The 22,752-nt window shown below is 41.2% G+C and overlaps 1 protein-coding gene across 5 annotated transcripts in view; it reads left to right on the top strand.

The window, feature by feature from the left end:
• Nucleotides 1–957: 957 nt before the first annotated feature.
• LOC106602015 (syntaxin-binding protein 4) overlaps nucleotides 958–22,752 on the top strand; it is a 175,681-nt gene continuing 153,886 nt past the window's right edge. For 2 of the 5 annotated variants that reach the window (XM_045715823.1, XM_045715822.1), the window contains exon 1: nucleotides 13,055–13,250. In XM_045715823.1, coding sequence (XP_045571779.1) covers nucleotides 13,108–13,250 — 143 coding nt within the window. In that variant the 5' untranslated portion in view covers nucleotides 13,055–13,107. Of the gene's footprint in view, nucleotides 1,275–2,731; nucleotides 2,798–10,736; nucleotides 11,246–13,053; nucleotides 13,251–22,752 lie in introns of those variants that run through there. The other 3 variants (XM_045715827.1, XM_045715825.1, XM_045715824.1) reach the window with 3 other exon arrangements.

The raw sequence follows: 22,752 nt of genomic DNA, 5'->3' as shown, positions 1-22,752 counted from the left end.
ACCAGTGATCTGCCCCTACAGATAAGACAGACAGACAGACCAGTGATCTGCACCTACAGATAAGACAGACGGACAGACCAGTATTCTGCACCTACAGATAAGACAGACAGACAGACCAGTGATCTGCACCTACAGATAAGACAGATGGACAGACCAGTGATCTGCCCCTACAGATAAGACAGACGGACAGACCAGTGATCTGCTCCTACAGATACGACAGACAGACAGACAGACCAGTGATCTGCCCCTACAGATACGACAGACAGACAGACAGACCAGTGATCTGCCCCTACAGATAAGACAGACAGACAGACAGACCAGTGATCTGCCCCTACAGATAAGACAGACAGACAGACCAGTGATCTGCCCCTACAGATAAGACAGACGGACAGACAGACAGACAGACCAGTGATCTGCCCCTACAGATAAGACAGACAGACAGACAGACGGACAGACCAGTGATCTGCCCCTACAGATAAGACAGACAGACAGACGGACAGACCAGTGATCTGCCCCTACAGATAAGACAGACAGACAGACAGACAGACAGACAGACAGACAGACCAGTGATCTGCCCCTACAGATAAGACAGAAGGACATGCTTCCCAAACAGAAGCATGCGTCCCCCTCTCTTTGCTTTTCTCTCTACCTATATTCAAATGCCTCTCTCTCTCTCTTTCTCTCTCTCTCCACCTCTCTTGGAATTAGGCTGCTCTCCCAAACAGATACATGCGCATCCATCCCTCCCTCCCTCTGTTTCTCTCTCTCTCTCTCTCTCTTTCATTCTCTCTCTCTCACTCTCTCTCTCTCTCTCTCTCTCTCTCTCTCTCTCTCTCTCTCCTTCGCTGTCTCGCTTTCTTTCTCCGTCTCTCTCTCTTTCATTCTCTCTCTCTCACTCTCTCTCTCTCTCTCTCTCTCTCTCTCTCTCTCTCTCTCTCTCCTTCGCTGTCTCGCTTTCTTTCTCCGTCTCTCTCTTTCATTCTCTCTCTCTTTCTTTCATTCTCTCTCTCTCTGTCTCTCTCTCTCTTTCATTCTCTCTCTCCTACTAATCACTGTCTAATCTACCTACTAAGCATGAGTCCTTTCTGCTTCCTGTGTCCCTGTGTGTGTGTCATCATGTTTCTCAGTCTGCTTGTGAATGTGAAAGGTGATCAGCAGTGACAGAGGTGGATAGGACGACCTGTGTTTGAAACCTTGGTGTGTGGGTGTGCCCCCCTACAGGACGAGTCCACCGCTTAACGAGGTGTGTTCACCTGTCCCTGTAGGAGTGCCAGGTAGGTGAGAGATGAGATGGGTGTGGGTCCCAAATGGCACCCTATTAAAGTGCACTATTTTTGACCAGGGCCCATAGAGTCAGAAGTAGTGCACTATATAGGGAATAGGGTGACATTTGGGAAGCAGAATTTAAATGGAATGGATAGAATGTATGTATACAATTATTGACAGCTGATTGACAGTCCGTTGGTTGTAGGACACAAGATCTCCATCTGACTGGAACGCTATAAGTGACTTGGTAACCGTGTAGGAAATAAAGATGAATGTTTTCTGTTTCTATGTGCTGATTATCTGCTATTTCCTCCACATTGGGGTTCTACAGTAAGTGATAACTCAGCAGAGGTGATAGTGGGGTTCAAAGGTTGTCTGTTGTCAGCTGCTGTCAGCCTTCTATGATTGATCTATTGTAGGGGAAGGTATTCTAAGAGGCGTGTGTGTGTGACTGTGTTCAATAGACTGACAAGTGGGTGACAGTGCCGACAGTGAAACACCATTCACCACAAGGGGGCGTGTGACCTGAACAGACATACTGTAAAGAATATTCCTCCTCAGTACAGTAGTTCAGCCTCACAATTCCATTTCCTCACTCAAGATCAACTAATCATCGGTAAAAATCAAACATCTTTCTTCTACATCAACTCAGCGTTCTTTTTCCAACATCAGACATTCTCCATTTGCATTACAATTTGTATTCATTTTGTTGCACACTAAATGCATTCATACCTGGATCTAATGGGTGCAGGGATATAGTTGACTATGTATATTTTACCTCAGCAGTGCAACACCCCCCTACTGCAGTGTAAACCTTCTGTATAGGAGGACGGTATCAGTGTTGACCACTAGAGAGCACAACATACTGTACAGAACCATGTCTACATTAGACCCCATCCTATTGGCTGATGGGGCTTTCCTGTCAGTCTGGGAGGCTAGGGCTGTGTCCCAATAACCTTCCTCCTGAAGTAGCCTATACACTTGTCCTCTTTCCTTCATGGATTTGAAAGGAAATGACCGGAACATTTGTAGGTAGTGAACGGAGGAGGACACAATGGTTGAATAAACGTTGTTTCTACGTCAGTTCAATGAAATTGCGTTGAACCAACGTGGAATAGATGTCTGTCCTCAGTAGGAAGAGAGATAATTGGGTCACAACAGAAGAGGTAACCTCACAGCTTTTTACATCAGAGTAAAACCCTCTCATAAATTCACAGAAAATGTTGACTGCTGACTTGATAGTGTATGTTTTCAATTCAAAGACTCCAGCAGGGTTTCCCAAACTTGGTGCTGGGGCCCCCAAGGGGTGCACATTTTGGTTTTTGTCATACCACTACACAGCTGATTCAAATAACCAACTCATCATCAAGCTTTGAATATTTGAATCAGCTGTGTAGTGCTGGGACAAACACCAAAACGGAAACATAACGAGTTTGGAAATTGTTGGTTCTATTTCACCCACCAGGTGCTTCCAAGGCAGAGAAAGACCAAGGATGGTGTCTACGGGAGAACAAGAGATCTACAGTATATGGTATGATGACTGAAAACAACTCTCTATGCCACATAGGGTTGCAAAGGGTCTGAAACTTTTCGGTAAATTTCCGGAACAATTCCGGAAATTTTACATGGGAAGCTAAGCACAGGAATATTGGGAATTTTACTTAAATTCATCAAAAAAGTTAGTTTATAACAGTGAACCTTTTATTGTGGGTTACACATAAGGCAATTCTAGGTCTTGTGGTATATTTTGGTTAAACTATCCCCAATTCAATGGAATTGCAAACCTCTGCATGCACAGTGCATTCTTCCATCACATGTGCAGTGCACTCTTCCATCACATGTACAGCTGATTCTCAAGATCTTGCACACTAATGAGATGCCATTGAGCCCACACTACTACACTGTCTGAGCCAAGGACGACATGCTTTATGGTAAGTTTTGATTACAATACTGGGTGGGGTGAATATATTTTTTATGACATACATAATTTTTTGTTAACTAGTAAATAGTAGCCTACAGCAAAGTCTGTTTTAATCATTTCTAACTTGTTAACAATTTCTGCTAGTTTGTTTTTGCTACCATGTGGGATTTAGCTTGCTTGAGCCTGCTAACTGAGGAGTGTTAATTCACCTGTTTCCATACATGTTTTATTTTAAAACATTTATCTTACAAAGGAGTTGTTTAATCTGACTGCTTAACTATTTATCTGTACATGGAATTGTATTTCTTTTTTTTTTACTATTTTTTCCCTAATCTTTACAGGAAAATGCCACGGGCACTATCTGATGTGTGGAGACATTTCACTGCAGCTAATGTATAAGGAAAAGCTGTGTATATTTGCAAATACTGTTCCAAATCATATGTGAAGAACGCAACAAAGATGCAGAATCATCTGGCCAAGTGCATAAAGTTCCCTCAGTGCTCACAACAAGCAACCTCTGACAAAAGTCCCTCTACTTCTATTCGAGGTGAAAATGATGAATCAGACACCTTATCGATAGCAACAACTCATGGTCTTCCTGGAATCAGAAGTTTTTTTGACTCAATAGAGGAACGCAGTCAGAGAAATGCTGATGAATATCTTGCTCGAGCTGTGTATGCAACTGGTTCACACCTGATGCTCCCAGGCAATGTGTATTGGAAGACATTTCTGGATGTTCTTCACCCAGCATACACCCCTCCAACCAGACATGCTTTATCTACTCATTTGCTGGATGCAGAGTTCAACAGCGTTCAAGTGAAGGTCAAGCAAATCATAGAGAAAGCAGACTGTATTGCAATCATCTCTGATGGGTGGTCAAATGTTCATGGGCAAGGAATAATTAACTACATCTCCACCCCTCAACCAGTTTTCTACAATAGCACAGACACAAGGGACAACAGACACACCGGTCACTACATTGCAGATGAGCTGAAGGCAGTCATCAATGACCTTGGACCACAGAAGGTATTTGCACTGGTGACAGACAATGCTGCGAACATGAAGGCTGCTTGATCTAAAGTGGAGGAGTCTTACCCTCACACCCATTGGCTGTGCTGCACATGCATTGAATCTGCTCCTCAAAGACATCATGGCACTGAAAACAATGGATACACTACAAGAGAGCCAAGGATATGGTTAGGTATGTGAAGGATCATCAAGTTATAGCAGCAATCTACCTCACCAAGCAAAGTGAGAAGAATAAGAGCACCACATTGAAGCTGCCCAGCAACACCCGTTGGGGTGGTGTTGTCATCATGTTTGACAGTCTCCTGGAGGGGAAGGAGTCTCTCCAAGAAATGGCCATATCACAGTCTGCTGATATGGACAGCCCCATCATGAGGATCCTCCTGGATGATGTATTTTGGGAGAGAGTGGAAAACAGCCTGAAACCTATAGCAGTAGCCATTGCACGGATTGAGGGAGACAATGCCATCCTGTCTGATGTTCAGACTCTGCTTGCAGATGTAAGAGAAGAAATCCGTACTGCCCTGCCCACTTCACTGTTGCTCCAAGAGGAGGAAACTGCAGTTCTGAAATACATCAAAAAGCGTGAAGACTTCTGCCCGAAGCCCATACACGCCGCAGCGTACATGTTGGACCTCAAGTATGCTGGCAAGAGCATCCTGTCTGGTGCAGAGTTCAACAAGGCCTATGGTGTCATCACTACCGTGTCTCGCCACCTTGGCCTGGATGAGGGCAAGGTTCTTGGCAGTCTGGCGAAGTACACTTCCAAGCAAGGGCTTTGGGATGGAGATGCAATATGGCAGTCGTGCCAACATATCTCATCAACCACCTGGTGGAAGGGACTTTGTGGATCTGAGGCTCTTACCCCTGTTGCCTCCATCATCCTTCAAATCCCACCAACATCAGCTGCCTCAGAGAGCAACTGGTCCTTGTTTGGGAACACACACACCAAATCACGCAACAGGCTGATCAATACAAGGGTTGAAAAGTTGGTGGCCATCCAGGCAAATTTGAGGCTTTTTGAGCCTGACAACGAGCCATCCTCCACAAGGTTGGAAAATGACAGTGAAGATGAGATCTCAGAGTCTGATGTTCAAGAGGTGGACATTAAGGAGGTCCAGGGAGAAGACATGGAAACCTGAGAGGAAGACAACCAAAGCTTTAGTTTCTAGACTATCATTTTACAGATGTATGTTGAAAACGTTTCTGGGAGATGCGATGGATCATTGGGGATCATTCAATATTCCCTTTCTTTTGTTGTTCAGTGAAATCATCCCATGTGAAGAGTCAACTCTTCACATTCAATTTTATTAAAGTTCAATTCGTAACATTTTTCTTTTTCTATTGGAAGGATTTAATCATTTGCAATTATGTCTACTTATGATAAGGTAAAAGGTTTATGTTTCTGCCTTCATATGATATGATAAATATATCCAATGCAAAAAACATCTACATTTAAATGGTATTAATATTAATTTGCATATATTCCCGTTAATTCCCATATATTCCTGTTAATTCCCACGGAAAGTTTCCACTTCTGAATATTCCCCAAAATGTGCAACCGTAATGCCACCCAACATTTTCTTTTCCCTCAGGGATGGGGTGAATTCCTAGAACGTTATTCTAGAACATTATGCTCAGTGTTCTGTTTCCAGTAGAATCCGTTAGAATGTTCAACATAGAATTCCTCAAAGGGGATTTGAGGACAAACCACAGAAATAGAAGGAGAAAATCATGTAAACATTTAAAAACAATATGCTACTTTTTTTATCTATAAAATGTCTTGGATAATTAACTAAATTTGTTTTTATCACTTTATACATTTATTTGGGGATTCCACCGTGTAAATGTAATTTGCTTGATGACGGGCGAGTGGGGAAGGAGAGTTTAATTTGATACAAGTGCATTGCTGTTCACTTTCCCTCACGTCGTCACCTCTCCTCATTTACCTTTGACCTTTTTCAAAAGGAGTCGAGAGAGGATGGAGGAGAGAGGACACAGGAGGTGAGCAAATCTAATTGAGAAAAGGCCCTCGATGAAAGGTGGATATCGAGGAGATGAGGACACTCTTTAGTAGGAGGCCTACTAACAAATTGACACTTGACCACTTGACCATTTGCCCACTTGACCACTTGACCACTTATCGGTTTCCAGATCACGGGGGAGAGAGGACAGAAGATATTCTTTTGACCAAACGAGAATCTCCCAATCCCCTCCGTGTTCCTAGACCCCCGAATAGCAACATAGACAAGGAGGCGATAGCAGAGATTTACTTGTTGTTGTCTTCCCATTGTGGAAGGATACGACACATTACAATTTTCATGTGGCACGAGAGTGTGTCAAATGTCGGAGCGCACTACAAGGAGAAACCCCTTTTGTGACGAAATACAGCATTGCGACATTGTGCTACGCTCTGTAGTGTCCTTCTATGTAGGATCTGTCTCTGTAGGGTCTGTCTCTGTAGGGTCTGTCTCTGTAGGGTCTGTCTCTGTGGGGTCTGTCTCTGTAGGATCTGTCTCTGTAGGGTCCGTCTCTGTATGGTCTGTCTCTGTAGGGTCTGTCTCTGTAGGGTCTGTCTCTGTATGGTCTGTCTCTGTAGGGTCTGTCTCTGTATGATCTGTCTCTGTAGGATCTGTCTCTGTAGGGTCTGTCTCTGTAGGATCTGTCTCTGTAGGGTCTGTCTCTGTGGGGTCTGTCTCTGTAGGGTCTGTCTCTGTAGGGTCTGTCTCTGTAGGATCTGTCTCTGTAGGGTCTGTCTCTGTAGGATCTGTCTCTGTAGGATCTGTCTCTGTATGATCTGTCTCTGTAGGATCTGTCTCTGTAGGGTCTGTCTCTGTAGGATCTGTCTCTGTAGGGTCTGTCTCTGTGGGGTCTGTCTCTGTAGGGTCTGTCTCTGTAGGGTCTGTCTCTGTAGGATCTGTCTCTGTAGGGTCTGTCTCTGTAGGGTCTGTCTCTGTAGGGTCTGTCTCTGTAGGATCTGTCTCTGTAGGGTCTGTCTCTGTAGGGTCTGTCTCTGTAGGGTCTGTCTCTGTAGGGTATAAATCGGCCTTTAAGGTAGAACATGGTGCCTAACTAACTAACTAACTAACTAACTAACTAACTAACTAACTAACTAACTAACTAACTAACTAACTAACTAACTAACTAACTAACTAACTAACTAACTAACTAACCACAGATCTAGGATCTAGGAAGTGATTGATTGAACTCATCCAGGACCATTAGCTAGGAGACAACTACTCCTGATGGGACACTGGTTAGGAAGGAGGGGGGGAAGAGGAAACAGAAAGCAGTTTTCTCCCTTGAGGCCCCCCACCAGCCCATCTGTCATTTGCCAGAATTCCCCTATGGCCAGTCTGTTTCTGCTGATGGGACACTTGCTAGGGAAGGAGGGGGAGGGGGAAGGTCAGACAGACAGACAGACAGTGATAAAATAGGCAGTCCAGTCTCAAAGATGTGTCTGCTAAGCTCTGAAGACCTGAGATGAGAACTAGGCCTGCGTGTGTCATTTTTTTTACTGGGTTTTATAGTAAAAACATGTTGAAAAATACTAAGGGCTGATCCTTGTGGACCATGAATAACGGGGCACCAGTAGAGAGCTATAGGAGCCAGTGGACAAGGTTCAGCCACCACAGGTCTGTGCAGCAAGAACAAGTCCAAGTGTCTTCAGAAGAGGTTTATTCAGATAACGGGTTCACCACACCCAACTCTGAGAGTACTGACTAACGGGTTCACAGCACCCAACTCTGAGAGTACTGACTAACGGGTTCACCACACCCAACTCTGAGAGTACTGACTAACGGGTTCACAACACCCAACTCTGAGAGTACTGACTAACGGGTTCACAGCACCCAACTCTGAGAGTACTGACTAACGGGTTCACAGCACCCAACTCTGAGAGTACTGACTAACGGGTTCACCACACCCAACTCTGAGAGTACTGACTAACGGGTTCACAACACCCAACTCTGAGAGTACTGACTAACGGGTTCACAACACCCAACTCTGAGAGTACTGACTAACGGGTTCACCACACCCAACTCTGAGAGTACTGACTAACGGGTTCACAGCACCCAACTCTGAGAGTACTGACTAACGGGTTCACAACACCCAACTCTGAGAGTACTGACTAACGGGTTCACAGCACCCAACTCTGAGAGTACTGACTAATGGGTTCACAGCACCCAACTCTGAGAGTACTGACTAACGGGTTCACAGCACCCAACTCTGAGAGTACTGACTTGCTGACAGTGAAGAGTACTGGAATATACTGCTATGACATGATAGAACTCTATACTGCTATGACATGATAGAACTCTATACTGCTTTTACATGATATAACTCTATACTACTGTAACATGACATAACTCTATACTGCTATGACATGATATAACTCTATACTGCTATGACATTATATAACTCTATCCTGCTATGACATGATATAACTCTATACTGCTATGACATGACATATCGCTATACTGCTATGACATAATATAACTCTATACTGCTATGACATGACATAACTCTGTACTGCTATGACATGATATAACTCTATACTGCTATGACATGATATAGCTCTATACTACTATAACATGACATAACTCTATACTGCTATGACATGATATAACTATATACTGCTATGACATGATATAACTCTATACTGCTATGACATGATATAACTCTATACTGCTATGACATGATATAACTCTATACTGCTATGACATGACATAACTCTATACTGCTATGACATGATATAACTCTATACTGCTATGACATGATATAGCTCTATACTACTATAACATGACATAACTCTATACTGCTATGACATGACATAACTCTATACTGCTATGACATGATATAACTCTATACTGCTATGACATGATATAACTCTATACTGCTATGACATGATATATCGCTATACTGCTATGACATGATATAACTCTATACTGCTATGACATGACATAACTCTATACTGCTATGACATGCTATAGCATAACAGGCTATCGTAGAGAAATACACTTACAGGACAAAGGCCCAGTTACTGGTAAGCATATGACACATCTACACTAATGAATGACATAGAAAGTAACTGAAACGTGACTGTAATGTAACCAAGGTCTGCACATGTGCACGAGGCCACGACGTGGAACAGTAACTGCCAGGAGGAAGGCACAGGCTACATCAGGCTACATGCTACATAAGGCTGAATACAGTGCACGGTAGCATGAGGCTACATAACAGTTGTAAATGTCCATAAACACAGCTATTAAAGGTACTATGTACAGTATCTAACCAAACAATATTAACACTATTAACAGAATAATATAGAGGAGAAATTATATATATTTAATAAAATAAATATGACTAGTATTTTGGGGGGTATTATGCCCAGCTCACCAGTCCCCTTGATGATGCGAGGCCTGAGGCAATTGCCTCTTCTATTGGTAAGTCCGCCACTGCGCTTGTCTCTCAACCGAGTTGGTTGAGTGCAGGCAGAATTGTCATTGTTTTCTGACATAAGATCAAAGCCCAGTGGTAGCCAGAGCAGTAGACCAGACCAAACCAGACCAGTCCAAGTAGGCCAGACCTTGACCTGGCAGGAGGTCAAAACCAACAGACTACAGGCCACCAGCTGAGCTGGATGCTTTTTATACCTCATAAACCTTCTGTCACCTCTTTTCTCAACCTTTATCCCCAGGGGCGGCTTGGGACCAAAAATCGGCCCTGGCTTTTCTAACACACCGGCCCATTTCTGTTCCTTAAGACCCCATTATCAGCCAGATAATTATAATTTTACACACAAAAAAAAAACCCAAAACAAGTTAGACAGGCTAAGTGGCCCAAAAAAATGGACCAGGTAGGCCAGTCCACCTAGGGTGACCTCATGTCTCGGATTGTGTGGGACAGCCCTGCATTTTGGACAAATAAATCATGTAGGCTACACTGTCCCGCGAATGTCCAGCAAAATCATAAATTTGGGTATTTTAAATATGGTCACCCTAGTAAGTCCAAACCTATTTCGCCCATCCTTTCTCTACCCTTTCTCTCACTACTATGCTTTGTTAAATAGCAAGAGGCAGACATCTCATGACTCCTTCCCTCTCAATGGCAAATGAATTAGGATTGCGTTCCAGATGGCGTCCTACTCCCCATGATCAAGGCCCATAGGCTGCCTATCAAAACTCCTGCCCTCCTTAATTGCCAATTAACGACTAGCTCATGAGAGGGGATTCAAACTGTGTTCTAATCGTCTCAGTCCCACAATATAAGTACAATGACGTTTGTTTTTGAGTAGAATGGAGCTTCTTATTACGCACGGGGCTGCCACGGCCCGCTGGCTATTCTTGAGCTTCACTTTACCAGGCAGGTTGACTGCTCTGCTGGCGCGTGGATAGTTACAGTAACATAGGAGAGACGTGGCCAGTGCGCATTGCACCCCGGGCGGTTTAAGACCTCGCACGAGCTTCGCCTGCCTTGACTTGCTTTGGTCCACAAACTCTCTCTCTCTGTCTCTCTCTCTGTCCACTCGCATCTGTTGTATGAGACTGAAAACACGCTCTCCCATGAGAACGAACAGACGCGGCTGTTATTATAAGAAAGAAAACAATAAAAAGTCATAAAGATTGTGTGCGGGGCCAATGAAAATATCCAGATATTTTTGAACAGAAGGGTTTGCTCAACATAAAACCTCCACGTGTCCTCCAGATTAGAAAATGCGCTAGTTGAGCTGAGTTTCCCGCCCCCAGCTAGCTACTGTTGCAGCCAGGCAGCAATCTCGCTATCATTGATTTGATGCGGAATGAATGCTGACACATCTCCACACTCAGCGAAGGAACAGCGCAGCACGTCGACTCGTCAACTGTTGGACAGAGTGAAGCGTTAAAGTTATCCCGCGGGGCCCGGGGATCGTTGTTGTGGGGAAAAAACAACTGAGCCAGCAGTCACGGGAGCTAATTATTTGGATGCTATGCCCTTTTCGAAAGGAGGAGGACGAGAACTCGAGCGTTTTGATGGACTCTCGCTAATTTACTGGTAAGGGAGAACTGGAGAGAGATGACAACACTAGAGTTTGTGTTGTGACACCATTATGTGTCACTTTTGGGTTGAGGTAGCCCTATAGGACGCCGCGCCCTATATATGGCTACTAGGGTTGATGAAGTAAAAAAACATGAGCTTGTCTGTCACTTAGGCTACTAGCCCACTGTTGTTATGCCGAAAGGAGGACGAGGACGAGAGTTTGAGCGTTTTGATGGACTCTCGCTTATCTATTGGTAAGAGAGGACTGGAGAGAGATGACCGCAGAGTTTGTGTTCATCATGTGTCACTTTGTGAAGAAGTTCAAAAACATAAACTTGTCTGTCACCTACTAGGCTCCTTGCTTTTGCTATGTCATGCGCTTTGGGCATGGTCTGGCTCTAGCCTTGTTCTCTGGCTGGTTTGGATTGGGACTATTCGTGACCGATATCACGCATGTGTTGATACTTTGAGAAACTTGTATGGGATTATTAAACATACCTGTTTCAATGTTTTAACGGGAGTGTTGTTGCTCAGTGTGTTTCCCACTCTCGTTTTGAGCCACAGACATTTGGAGAGTTGCGTGCGTCAGCGGGTTTGTATGCCCGGCACTGATTTATAACAGTACAGACATCATGTGCTATACATGCAAGATATACATGATACAAAGTTGTTACAGTTTGCTTCATATAGAGTGTCATTGTTTATTATGAATGCCGCTTCTATTTATTTCCTATTTAATTTTCGATGACTCGGTAAACCTAATGAATTGCGCACAGCAGTTACGCATAATCGGGCTGTCCTATATCCAGATTTATCAACGGAAGCCCATGAGGATACTAACCATTGGGATGCGAGTCATAATATTGCTGAACAAATCCAACCCATATTCAGGCTACAATAGATGGTTATATAACGTGTCTCTGGCACTGCTGTGTAAACCACTGCTACCCATAACGCATCTCCATGGCGCAGCGCGGGTAAGGCTTTCTCTTGGTATACATATGTGTCTTGGTAATGTAGCCTATACTGTGACTCCAGATAAACTAGATTACATGTTTTTGTATTTGTGCAACATGTAAGCATTTGAGCAACCCTTCAAATGTACAGTTAGTAACCTGGAGGCGGACGCGATGGCGCGTGGATGTGTTTGTGCACAGTGTTTGTTTGGAGAGATGACGCGAGAGAGGGATGGAGAGAGAGAGGGATGGAGAGAGAGAGGGAGAGGTAGAGTAGAAAGAAAGAGAGGGAATGGGAGATAATGGAAGAGTTGTAGAGAGAGAGAGGGGGTGTAGAGGTAGAGAGCAGGGTGCTGTGTGTTGCCTGCCCTGCCAGGGGAGGAGTCACTCTCTGCCTGGTTACTTGCAGCTAAATTTAGGAGCTGACAAGACAGGACAGGGTTGACAGTAGGACAGGGTTGACAGTAGGACAGGGTTGACAGTAGGACAGGGTTGACAGTAGGACAGGGTAAGCAAGGACCACTTAATAAGCACAGGACCAGCCGTGGGAGGTACTACAGCAGCCTAACACACACACACACACACACACACACACACACACACACACACACACACACACACACACACACACACACACACACACACACACACACACAAACTGCTGTCCCCTGGATGACTCTGTCTGTTCTATCTGCCTCTCTCTCTGTCTCTCTCTCTCTCTCTCTGTCTGTCTATATGTCTGCCTCTCAATCTCTCTTTGTTGACTGTTCTCTCCCTCTCCCTCCCTCTCTCTAACTCTGCTTCCCTATTTCTCTCTTTCGATCCCTCCCTCTCTCTCTCTCACACACACAAACACACCCTCCCTCAGGAGTGTTCACTCCCTCCCTGTGCGGCCACAGCACCACTCGTACTCCATCAGCCATGTCCTCCGTCACCTTACCTGAACTCTGGGATTACTTTATAATGTACATGACCGGAGTGAAAGAGTTTAATCCACATACCCGGGAACTTGACCTGAGAATGTTCCCTGTGAGGATGACCAGTACCTGTCAGAACAGTAGAAGGTAGGTGTTATGTTGTAATGATCAGTACCTGTCAGAACAGTAGAAGGTAGGTGTTATGTTGTAATGATCAGTACCTGTCAGAACAGTAGAAGGTAGGTGTTATGTTGTAATGATCAGTACAGAACAGTAGAAGGTAGGTGTTATGTTGTAATGATCAGTACAGAACAGTAGAAGGTAGGTGTTATGTTGTAATGATCAGTACCTGTCAGAACAGTAGAAGGTAGGTGTTATGTTGTAATGATCAGTACAGAACAGTAGAAGGTAGGTGTTATGTTGTAATGATCAGTACAGAACAGTAGAAGGTAGGTGTTATGTTGTAATGATCAGTACCTGTCAGAACAGTAGAAGGTAGGTGTTATGTTGTAATGATCAGTACAGAACAGTAGAAGGTAGGTGTTATGTTGTAATGATCAGTACCTGTCAGAACAGTAGAAGGTAGGTGTTATGTTGTAATGATCAGTACAGAACAGTAGAAGGTAGGTGTTATGTTGTAATGATCAGTACCTGTCAGAACAGTAGAAGGTAGGTGTTATGTTGTAATGATCAGTACCTGTCAGAACAGTAGAAAGGTAGGTGTTATGTTGTAATGATCAGTACAGAACAGTAGAAGGTAGGTGTTATGTTGTAATGATCAGTACAGAACAGTAGAAGGTAGGTGTTATGTTGTAATGATCAGTACAGAACAGTAGAAGGTAGGTGTTATGTTGTAATGATCAGTACAGAACAGTAGAAGGTAGGTGTTATGTTGTAATGATCAGTACAGAACAGTAGAAGGTAGGTGTTATGTTGTAATGATCAGTACAGAACAGTAGAAGGTAGGTGTTATGTTGTAATGATCAGTACCTGTCAGAACAGTAGAAGGTAGGTGTTATGTTGTAATGATCAGTACCTGTCAGAACAGTAGAAGGTAGGTGTTATGTTGTAATGATCAGTACAGAACAGTAGAAGGTAGGTGTTATGTTGTAATGATCAGTACCTGTCAGAACAGTAGAAGGTAGGTGTTATGTTGTAATGATCAGTACAGAACAGTAGAAGGTAGGTGTTATGTTGTAATGATCAGTACAGAACAGTAGAAGGTAGGTGTTATGTTGTAATGATCAGTACCTGTCAGAACAGTAGAAGGTAGGTGTTATGTTGTAATGATCAGTACAGAACAGTAGAAGGTAGGTGTTATGTTGTAATGATCAGTACAGAACAGTAGAAGGTAGGTGTTATGTTGTAATGATCAGTACCTGTCAGAACAGTAGAAGGTAGGTGTTATGTTGTAATGATCAGTACAGAACAGTAGAAGGTAGGTGTTATGTTGTAATGATCAGTACCTGTCAGAACAGTAGAAGGTAGGTGTTATGTTGTAATGATCAGTACAGAACAGTAGAAGGTAGGTGTTATGTTGTAATGATCAGTACCTGTCAGAACAGTAGAAGGTAGGTGTTATGTTGTAATGATCAGTACAGAACAGTAGAAGGTAGGTGTTATGTTGTAATGATCAGTACCTGTCAGAACAGTAGAAGGTAGGTGTTATGTTGTAATGATCAGTACAGAACAGTAGAAGGTAGGTGTTATGTTGTAATGATCAGTACAGAACAGTAGAAGGTAGGTGTTATGTTGTAATGATCAGTACCTGTCAGAACAGTAGAAGGTAGGTGTTATGTTGTAATGATCAGTACCTGTCAGAACAGTAGAAGGTAGGTGTTATGTTGTAATGATCAGTACAGAACAGTAGAAGGTAGGTGTTATGTTGTAATGATCAGTACAGAACAGTAGAAGGTAGGTGTTATGTTGTAATGATCAGTACAGAACAGTAGAAGGTAGGTGTTATGTTGTAATGATCAGTACCTGTCAGAACAGTAGAAGGTAGGTGTTATGTTGTAATGATCAGTACCTGTCAGAACAGTAGAAGGTAGGTGTTATGTTGTAATGATCAGTACAGAACAGTAGAAGGTAGGTGTTATGTTGTAATGATCAGTACCTGTCAGAACAGTAGAAGGTAGGTGTTATGTTGTAATGATCAGTACCTGTCAGAACAGTAGAAGGTAGGTGTTATGTTGTAATGATCAGTACAGAACAGTAGAAGGTAGGTGTTATGTTGTAATGATCAGTACCTGTCAGAACAGTAGAAGGTAGGTGTTATGTTGTAATGATCAGTACAGAACAGTAGAAGGTAGGTGTTATGTTGTAATGATCAGTACAGAACAGTAGAAGGTAGGTGTTATGTTGTAATGATCAGTACAGAACAGTAGAAGGTAGGTGTTATGTTGTAATGATCAGTACCTGTCAGAACAGTAGAAGGTAGGTGTTATGTTGTAATGATCAGTACAGAACAGTAGAAGGTAGGTGTTATGTTGTAATGATCAGTACCTGTCAGAACAGTAGAAGGTAGGTGTTATGTTGTAATGATCAGTACCTGTCAGAACAGTAGAAGGTAGGTGTTATGTTGTAATGATCAGTACCTGTCAGAACAGTAGAAGGTAGGTGTTATGTTGTAATGATCAGTACAGAACAGTAGAAGGTAGGTGTTATGTTGTAATGATCAGTACAGAACAGTAGAAGGTAGGTGTTATGTTGTAATGATCAGTACAGAACAGTAGAAGGTAGGTGTTATGTTGTAATGATCAGTACAGAACAGTAGAAGGTAGGTGTTATGTTGTAATGATCAGTACAGAACAGTAGAAGGTAGGTGTTATGTTGTAATGATCAGTACAGAACAGTAGAAGGTAGGTGTTATGTTGTAATGATCAGTACAGAACAGTAGAAGGTAGGTGTTATGTTGTAATGATCAGTACCTGTCAGAACAGTAGAAGGTAGGTGTTATGTTGTAATGATCAGTACAGAACAGTAGAAGGTAGGTGTTATGTTGTAATGATCAGTACAGAACAGTAGAAGGTAGGTGTTATGTTGTAATGATCAGTACAGAACAGTAGAAGGTAGGTGTTATGTTGTAATGATCAGTACAGAACAGTAGAAGGTAGGTGTTATGTTGTAATGATCAGTACAGAACAGTAGAAGGTAGGTGTTATGTTGTAATGATCAGTACCTGTCAGAACAGTAGAAGGTAGGTGTTATGTTGTAATGATCAGTACAGAACAGTAGAAGGTAGGTGTTATGTTGTAATGATCAGTACCTGTCAGAACAGTAGAAGGTAGGTGTTATGTTGTAATGATCAGTACCTGTCAGAACAGTAGAAGGTAGGTGTTATGTTGTAATGATCAGTACAGAACAGTAGAAGGTAGGTGTTATGTTGTAATGATCAGTACAGAACAGTAGAAGGTAGGTGTTATGTTGTAATGATCAGTACAGAACAGTAGAAGGTAGGTGTTATGTTGTAATGATCAGTACAGAACAGTAGAAGGTAGGTGTTATGTTGTAATGATCAGTACCTGTCAGAACAGTAGAAGGTAGGTGTTATGTTGTAATGATCAGTACCTGTCAGAACAGTAGAAGGTAGGTGTTATGTTGTAATGATCAGTACAGAACAGTAGAAGGTAGGTGTTATGTTGTAATGATCAGTACCTGTCAGAACAGTAGAAGGTAGGTGTTATGTTGTAATGATCAGTACCTGTCAGAACAGTAGAAGGTAGGTGTTATGTTGTAATGATCAGTACAGAACAGTAGAAGGTAGGTGTTATGTTGTAATGATCAGTACTAGAACAGTAGAAGGTAGGTGTTATGTTGTAATGATCAGTACAGAACAGTAGAAGGTAGGTGTTATGTTGTAATGATCAGTACAGAACAGTAGAAGGTAGGTGTTATGTTGTAATGATCAGTACCTGTCAGAACAGTAGAAGGTAGGTGTTATGTTGTAATGATCAGTACAGAACAGTAGAAGGTAGGTGTTATGTTGTAATGATCAGTACAGAACAGTAGAAGGTAGGTGTTATGTTGTAATGATCAGTACAGAACAGTAGAAGGTAGGTGTTATGTTGTAATGATCAGTACAGAACAGTAGAAGGTAGGTGTTATGTTGTAATGATCAGTACCTGTCAGAACAGTAGAAGGTAGGTGTTATGTTGTAATGATCAGTACAGAACAGTAGAAGGTAGGTGTTATGTTGTAATGATCAGTACAGAACAGTAGAAGGTAGGTGTTATGTTGTAATGATCAGTACAGAACAGTAGAAGGTAGGTGTTATGTTGTAATGATCAGTACCTGTCAGAACAGTAGAAGGTAGGTGTTATGTTGTAATGATCAGTACCTGTCAGAACAGTAGAAGGTAGGTGTTATGTTGTAATGATCAGTACCTGTCAGAACAGTAGAAGGTAGGTGTTATGTTGTAATGATCAGTACAGAACAGTAGAAGGTAGGTGTTATGTTGTAATGATCAGTACCTGTCAGAACAGTAGAAGGTAGGTGTTATGTTGTAATGATCAGTACCTGTCAGAACAGTAGAAGGTAGGTGTTATGTTGTAATGATCAGTACAGAACAGTAGAAGGTAGGTGTTATGTTGTAATGATCAGTACAGAACAGTAGAAGGTAGGTGTTATGTTGTAATGATCAGTACAGAACAGTAGAAGGTAGGTGTTATGTTGTAATGATCAGTACCTGTCAGAACAGTAGAAGGTAGGTGTTATGTTGTAATGATCAGTACCTGTCAGAACAGTAGAAGGTAGGTGTTATGTTGTAATGATCAGTACAGAACAGTAGAAGGTAGGTGTTATGTTGTAATGATCAGTACAGAACAGTAGAAGGTAGGTGTTATGTTGTAATGATCAGTACAGAACAGTAGAAGGTAGGTGTTATGTTGTAATGATCAGTACCTGTCAGAACAGTAGAAGGTAGGTGTTATGTTGTAATGATCGGTACCTGTCAGAACAGTAGAAGGTAGGTGTTATGTTGTAATGATCAGTACAGAACAGTAGAAGGTAGGTGTTATGTTGTAATGATCAGTACAGAACAGTAGAAGGTAGGTGTTATGTTGTAATGATCAGTACAGAACAGTAGAAGGTAGGTGTTATGTTGTAATGATCAGTACCTGTCAGAACAGTAGAAGGTAGGTGTTATGTTGTAATGATCAGTACAGAACAGTAGAAGGTAGGTGTTATGTTGTAATGATCAGTACAGAACAGTAGAAGGTAGGTGTTATGTTGTAATGATCAGTACCTGTCAGAACAGTAGAAGGTAGGTGTTATGTTGTAATGATCAGTACAGAACAGTAGAAGGTAGGTGTTATGTTGTAATGATCAGTACCTGTCAGAACAGTAGAAGGTAGGTGTTATGTTGTAATGATCAGTACAGAACAGTAGAAGGTAGGTGTTATGTTGTAATGATCAGTACCAGAACAGTAGAAGGTAGGTGTTATGTTGTAATGATCAGTACAGAACAGTAGAAGGTAGGTGTTATGTTGTAATGATCAGTACCTGTCAGAACAGTAGAAGGTAGGTGTTATGTTGTAATGATCAGTACAGAACAGTAGAAGGTAGGTGTTATGTTGTAATGATCAGTACCTGTCAGAACAGTAGAAGGTAGGTGTTATGTTGTAATGACCAGTACCTGTCAGAACAGTAGAAGGTAGGTGTTATGTTGTAATGATCAGTACCTGTCAGAACAGTAGAAGGTAGGTGTTATGTTGTAATGATCAGTACCTGTCAGAACAGTAGAAGGTAGGTGTTATGTTGTAATGATCAGTACAGAACAGTAGAAGGTAGGTGTTATGTTGTAATGATCAGTACCTGTCAGAACAGTAGAAGGTAGGTGTTATGTTGTAATGATCAGTACAGAACAGTAGAAGGTAGGTGTTATGTTGTAATGATCAGTACAGAACAGTAGAAGGTAGGTGTTATGTTGTAATGATCAGTACCTGTCAGAACAGTAGAAGGTAGGTGTTATGTTGTAATGATCAGTACAGAACAGTAGAAGGTAGGTGTTATGTTGTAATGATCAGTACCTGTCAGAACAGTAGAAGGTAGGTGTTATGTTGTAATGATCAGTACAGAACAGTAGAAGGTAGGTGTTATGTTGTAATGATCAGTACAGAACAGTAGAAGGTAGGTGTTATGTTGTAATGATCAGTACCTGTCAGAACAGTAGAAGGTAGGTGTTATGTTGTAATGATCAGTACAGAACAGTAGAAGGTAGGTGTTATGTTGTAATGATCAGTACCTGTCAGAACAGTAGAAGGTAGGTGTTATGTTGTAATGATCAGTACAGAACAGTAGAAGGTAGGTGTTATGTTGTAATGATCAGTACAGAACAGTAGAAGGTAGGTGTTATGTTGTAATGATCAGTACAGAACAGTAGAAGGTAGGTGTTATGTTGTAATGATCAGTACAGAACAGTAGAAGGTAGGTGTTATGTTGTAATGATCAGTACAGAACAGTAGAAGGTAGGTGTTATGTTGTAATGATCAGTACCTGTCAGAACAGTAGAAGGTAGGTGTTATGTTGTAATGATCAGTACAGAACAGTAGAAGGTAGGTGTTATGTTGTAATGATCAGTACAGAACAGTAGAAGGTAGGTGTTATGTTGTAATGATCAGTACCTGTCAGAACAGTAGAAGGTAGGTGTTATGTTGTAATGATCAGTACAGAACAGTAGAAGGTAGGTGTTATGTTGTAATGATCAGTACAGAACAGTAGAAGGTAGGTGTTATGTTGTAATGATCAGTACAGAACAGTAGAAGGTAGGTGTTATGTTGTAATGATCAGTACAGAACAGTAGAAGGTAGGTGTTATGTTGTAATGATCAGTACAGAACAGTAGAAGGTAGGTGTTATGTTGTAATGATCAGTACAGAACAGTAGAAGGTAGGTGTTATGTTGTAATGATCAGTACAGAACAGTAGAAGGTAGGTGTTATGTTGTAATGATCAGTACAGAACAGTAGAAGGTAGGTGTTATGTTGTAATGATCAGTACAGAACAGTAGAAGGTAGGTGTTATGTTGTAATGATCAGTACCTGTCAGAACAGTAGAAGGTAGGTGTTATGTTGTAATGATCAGTACAGAACAGTAGAAGGTAGGTGTTATGTTGTAATGATCAGTACCTGTCAGAACAGTAGAAGGTAGGTGTTATGTTGTAATGATCAGTACAGAACAGTAGAAGGTAGGTGTTATGTTGTAATGATCAGTACCTGTCAGAACAGTAGAAGGTAGGTGTTATGTTGTAATGATCAGTACAGAACAGTAGAAGGTAGGTGTTATGTTGTAATGATCAGTACCTGTCAGAACAGTAGAAGGTAGGTGTTATGTTGTAATGATCAGTACAGAACAGTAGAAGGTAGGTGTTATGTTGTAATGATCAGTACCTGTCAGAACAGTAGAAGGTAGGTGTTATGTTGTAATGATCAGTACCTGTCAGAACAGTAGAAGGTAGGTGTTATGTTGTAATGATCAGTACAGAACAGTAGAAGGTAGGTGTTATGTTGTAATGATCAGTACCTGTCAGAACAGTAGAAGGTAGGTGTTATGTTGTAATGATCAGTACCTGTCAGAACAGTAGAAGGTAGGTGTTATGTTGTAGCAGGATATAACAGGTAGGTGTTATGTTATAACAGGATATAACAGGTAGGTGTTATGTTATAACAGGATATAACAGGTAGGTGTTATGTTATAACAGGATATAACAGGTAGGTGTTATGTTATAACAGTATATAACAGGTAGGTGTTATGTTATAACAGGATATAACAGGTAGGTGTTATGTTGTAACAGGATATAACAGGTAGATGTTATGTTGTAACAGGATATAACAGGTAGGTGTTATGTTGTAACAGGATATAACAGGTAGGTGTTATGTTATAACAGGATATAACAGGTAGGTGTTATGTTATAACAGGATATAACAGGTAGGTGTTATGTTGTAACAGGATATAACAGGTAGGTGTTATGTTATAACAGGATATAACAGGTAGGTGTTATGTTATAACAGGATATAACAGGTAGGTGTTTTGTTATAACAGGATATAACAGGTAGGTGTTATGTTGTAACAGGATATAACAGGTAGGTGTTATGTTGTAACAGGATATAACAGGTAGGTGTTATGTTATAACAGGATATAACAGGTAGGTGTTATGTTATAACAGGATATAACAGGTAGGTGTTATGTTGTAACAGGATATAACAGGTAGGTGTTATGTTATAACAGGATATAACAGGTAGGTGTTATGTTATAACAGGATATAACAGGTAGGTGTTATGTTGTAACAGGATATAACAGCTAGGTGTTATGTTATAACAGGATATAACAGGTAGGTGTTATGTTGTAACAGGATATAACAGGTAGGTGTTATGTTGTAACAGGATATAACAGGTAGGTGTTATGTTGTAACAGGATATAACAGGTAGGTGTTATGTTATAACAGGATATAACAGGTAGGTGTTATGTTGTAACAGGATATAACAGGTAGGTGTTATGTTATAACAGGATATAACAGGTAGGTGTTATGTTATAACAGGATATAACAGGTAGGTGTTATGTTGTAACAGGATATAACAGGTAGGTGTTATGTTATAACAGGATATAACAGGTAGGTGTTATGTTATAACAGGATATAACAGGTAGGTGTTATGTTGTAACAGGATATAACAGGTAGGTGTTATGTTATAACAGGATATAACAGGTAGGTGTTATGTTATAACAGGATATAACAGGTAGGTGTTTTGTTATAACAGGATATAACAGGTAGGTGTTATGTTGTAACAGGATATAACAGGTAGGTGTTATGTTGTAACAGGATATAACAGGTAGGTGTTATGTTGTAACAGGATATAACAGGTAGGTGTTATGTTATAACAGGATATAACAGGTAGGTGTTATGTTGTAACAGGATATAACAGGTAGGTGTTATGTTGTAACAGGATATAACAGGTAGGTGTTATGTTGTAACAGGATATAACAGGTAGGTGTTATGTTGTAACAGGATATAACAGGTAGGTGTTATGTTATAACAGGATATAACAGGTAGGTGTTATGTTGTAACAGGATATAACAGGTAGGTGTTATGTTATAACAGGATATAACAGGTAGGTGTTATGTTGTAACAGGAAATAACAGGTAGGTGTTATGTTGTAACAGGATATAACAGGTAGGTGTTATAACAGGATATAACAGGTAGGTGTTATGTTGTAACAGGATATAACAGGTAGGTGTTATGTTATAACAGGATATAACAGGTAGGTGTTATGTTATAACAGGATATAACAGGTAGGTGTTATGTTATAACAGGATATAACAGGTAGGTGTTATGTTGTAACAGGATATAACAGGTAGGTGTTATGTTATAACAGGATATAACAGGTAGGAGTTATGTTGTAACAGGATATAACAGGTAGGTGTTATGTAACAGGATATAACAGGTAGGTGTTATGTTGTAACAGGATATAACAGGTAGGTGTTATGTTGTAACAGGATATAACAGGTAGGTGTTATGTTATAACAGGATATAACAGGTAGGTGTTATGTTGTAACAGGATATAACAGGTAGGTGTTATGTTGTAACAGGATATAACAGGTAGGTGTTATGTTGTAACAGGATATAACAGGTAGGTGTTATGTTATAACAGGATATAA

Source organism: Salmo salar, chromosome ssa03 (assembly GCF_905237065.1).
Source record: "Salmo salar chromosome ssa03, Ssal_v3.1, whole genome shotgun sequence".
NCBI classification, from domain to species: Eukaryota; Metazoa; Chordata; class Actinopteri; order Salmoniformes; family Salmonidae; genus Salmo; species Salmo salar.
The sequence above is the reverse complement of the archived record's forward strand: the minus strand, read 5'-3'. Positions and strand labels throughout refer to the sequence as shown.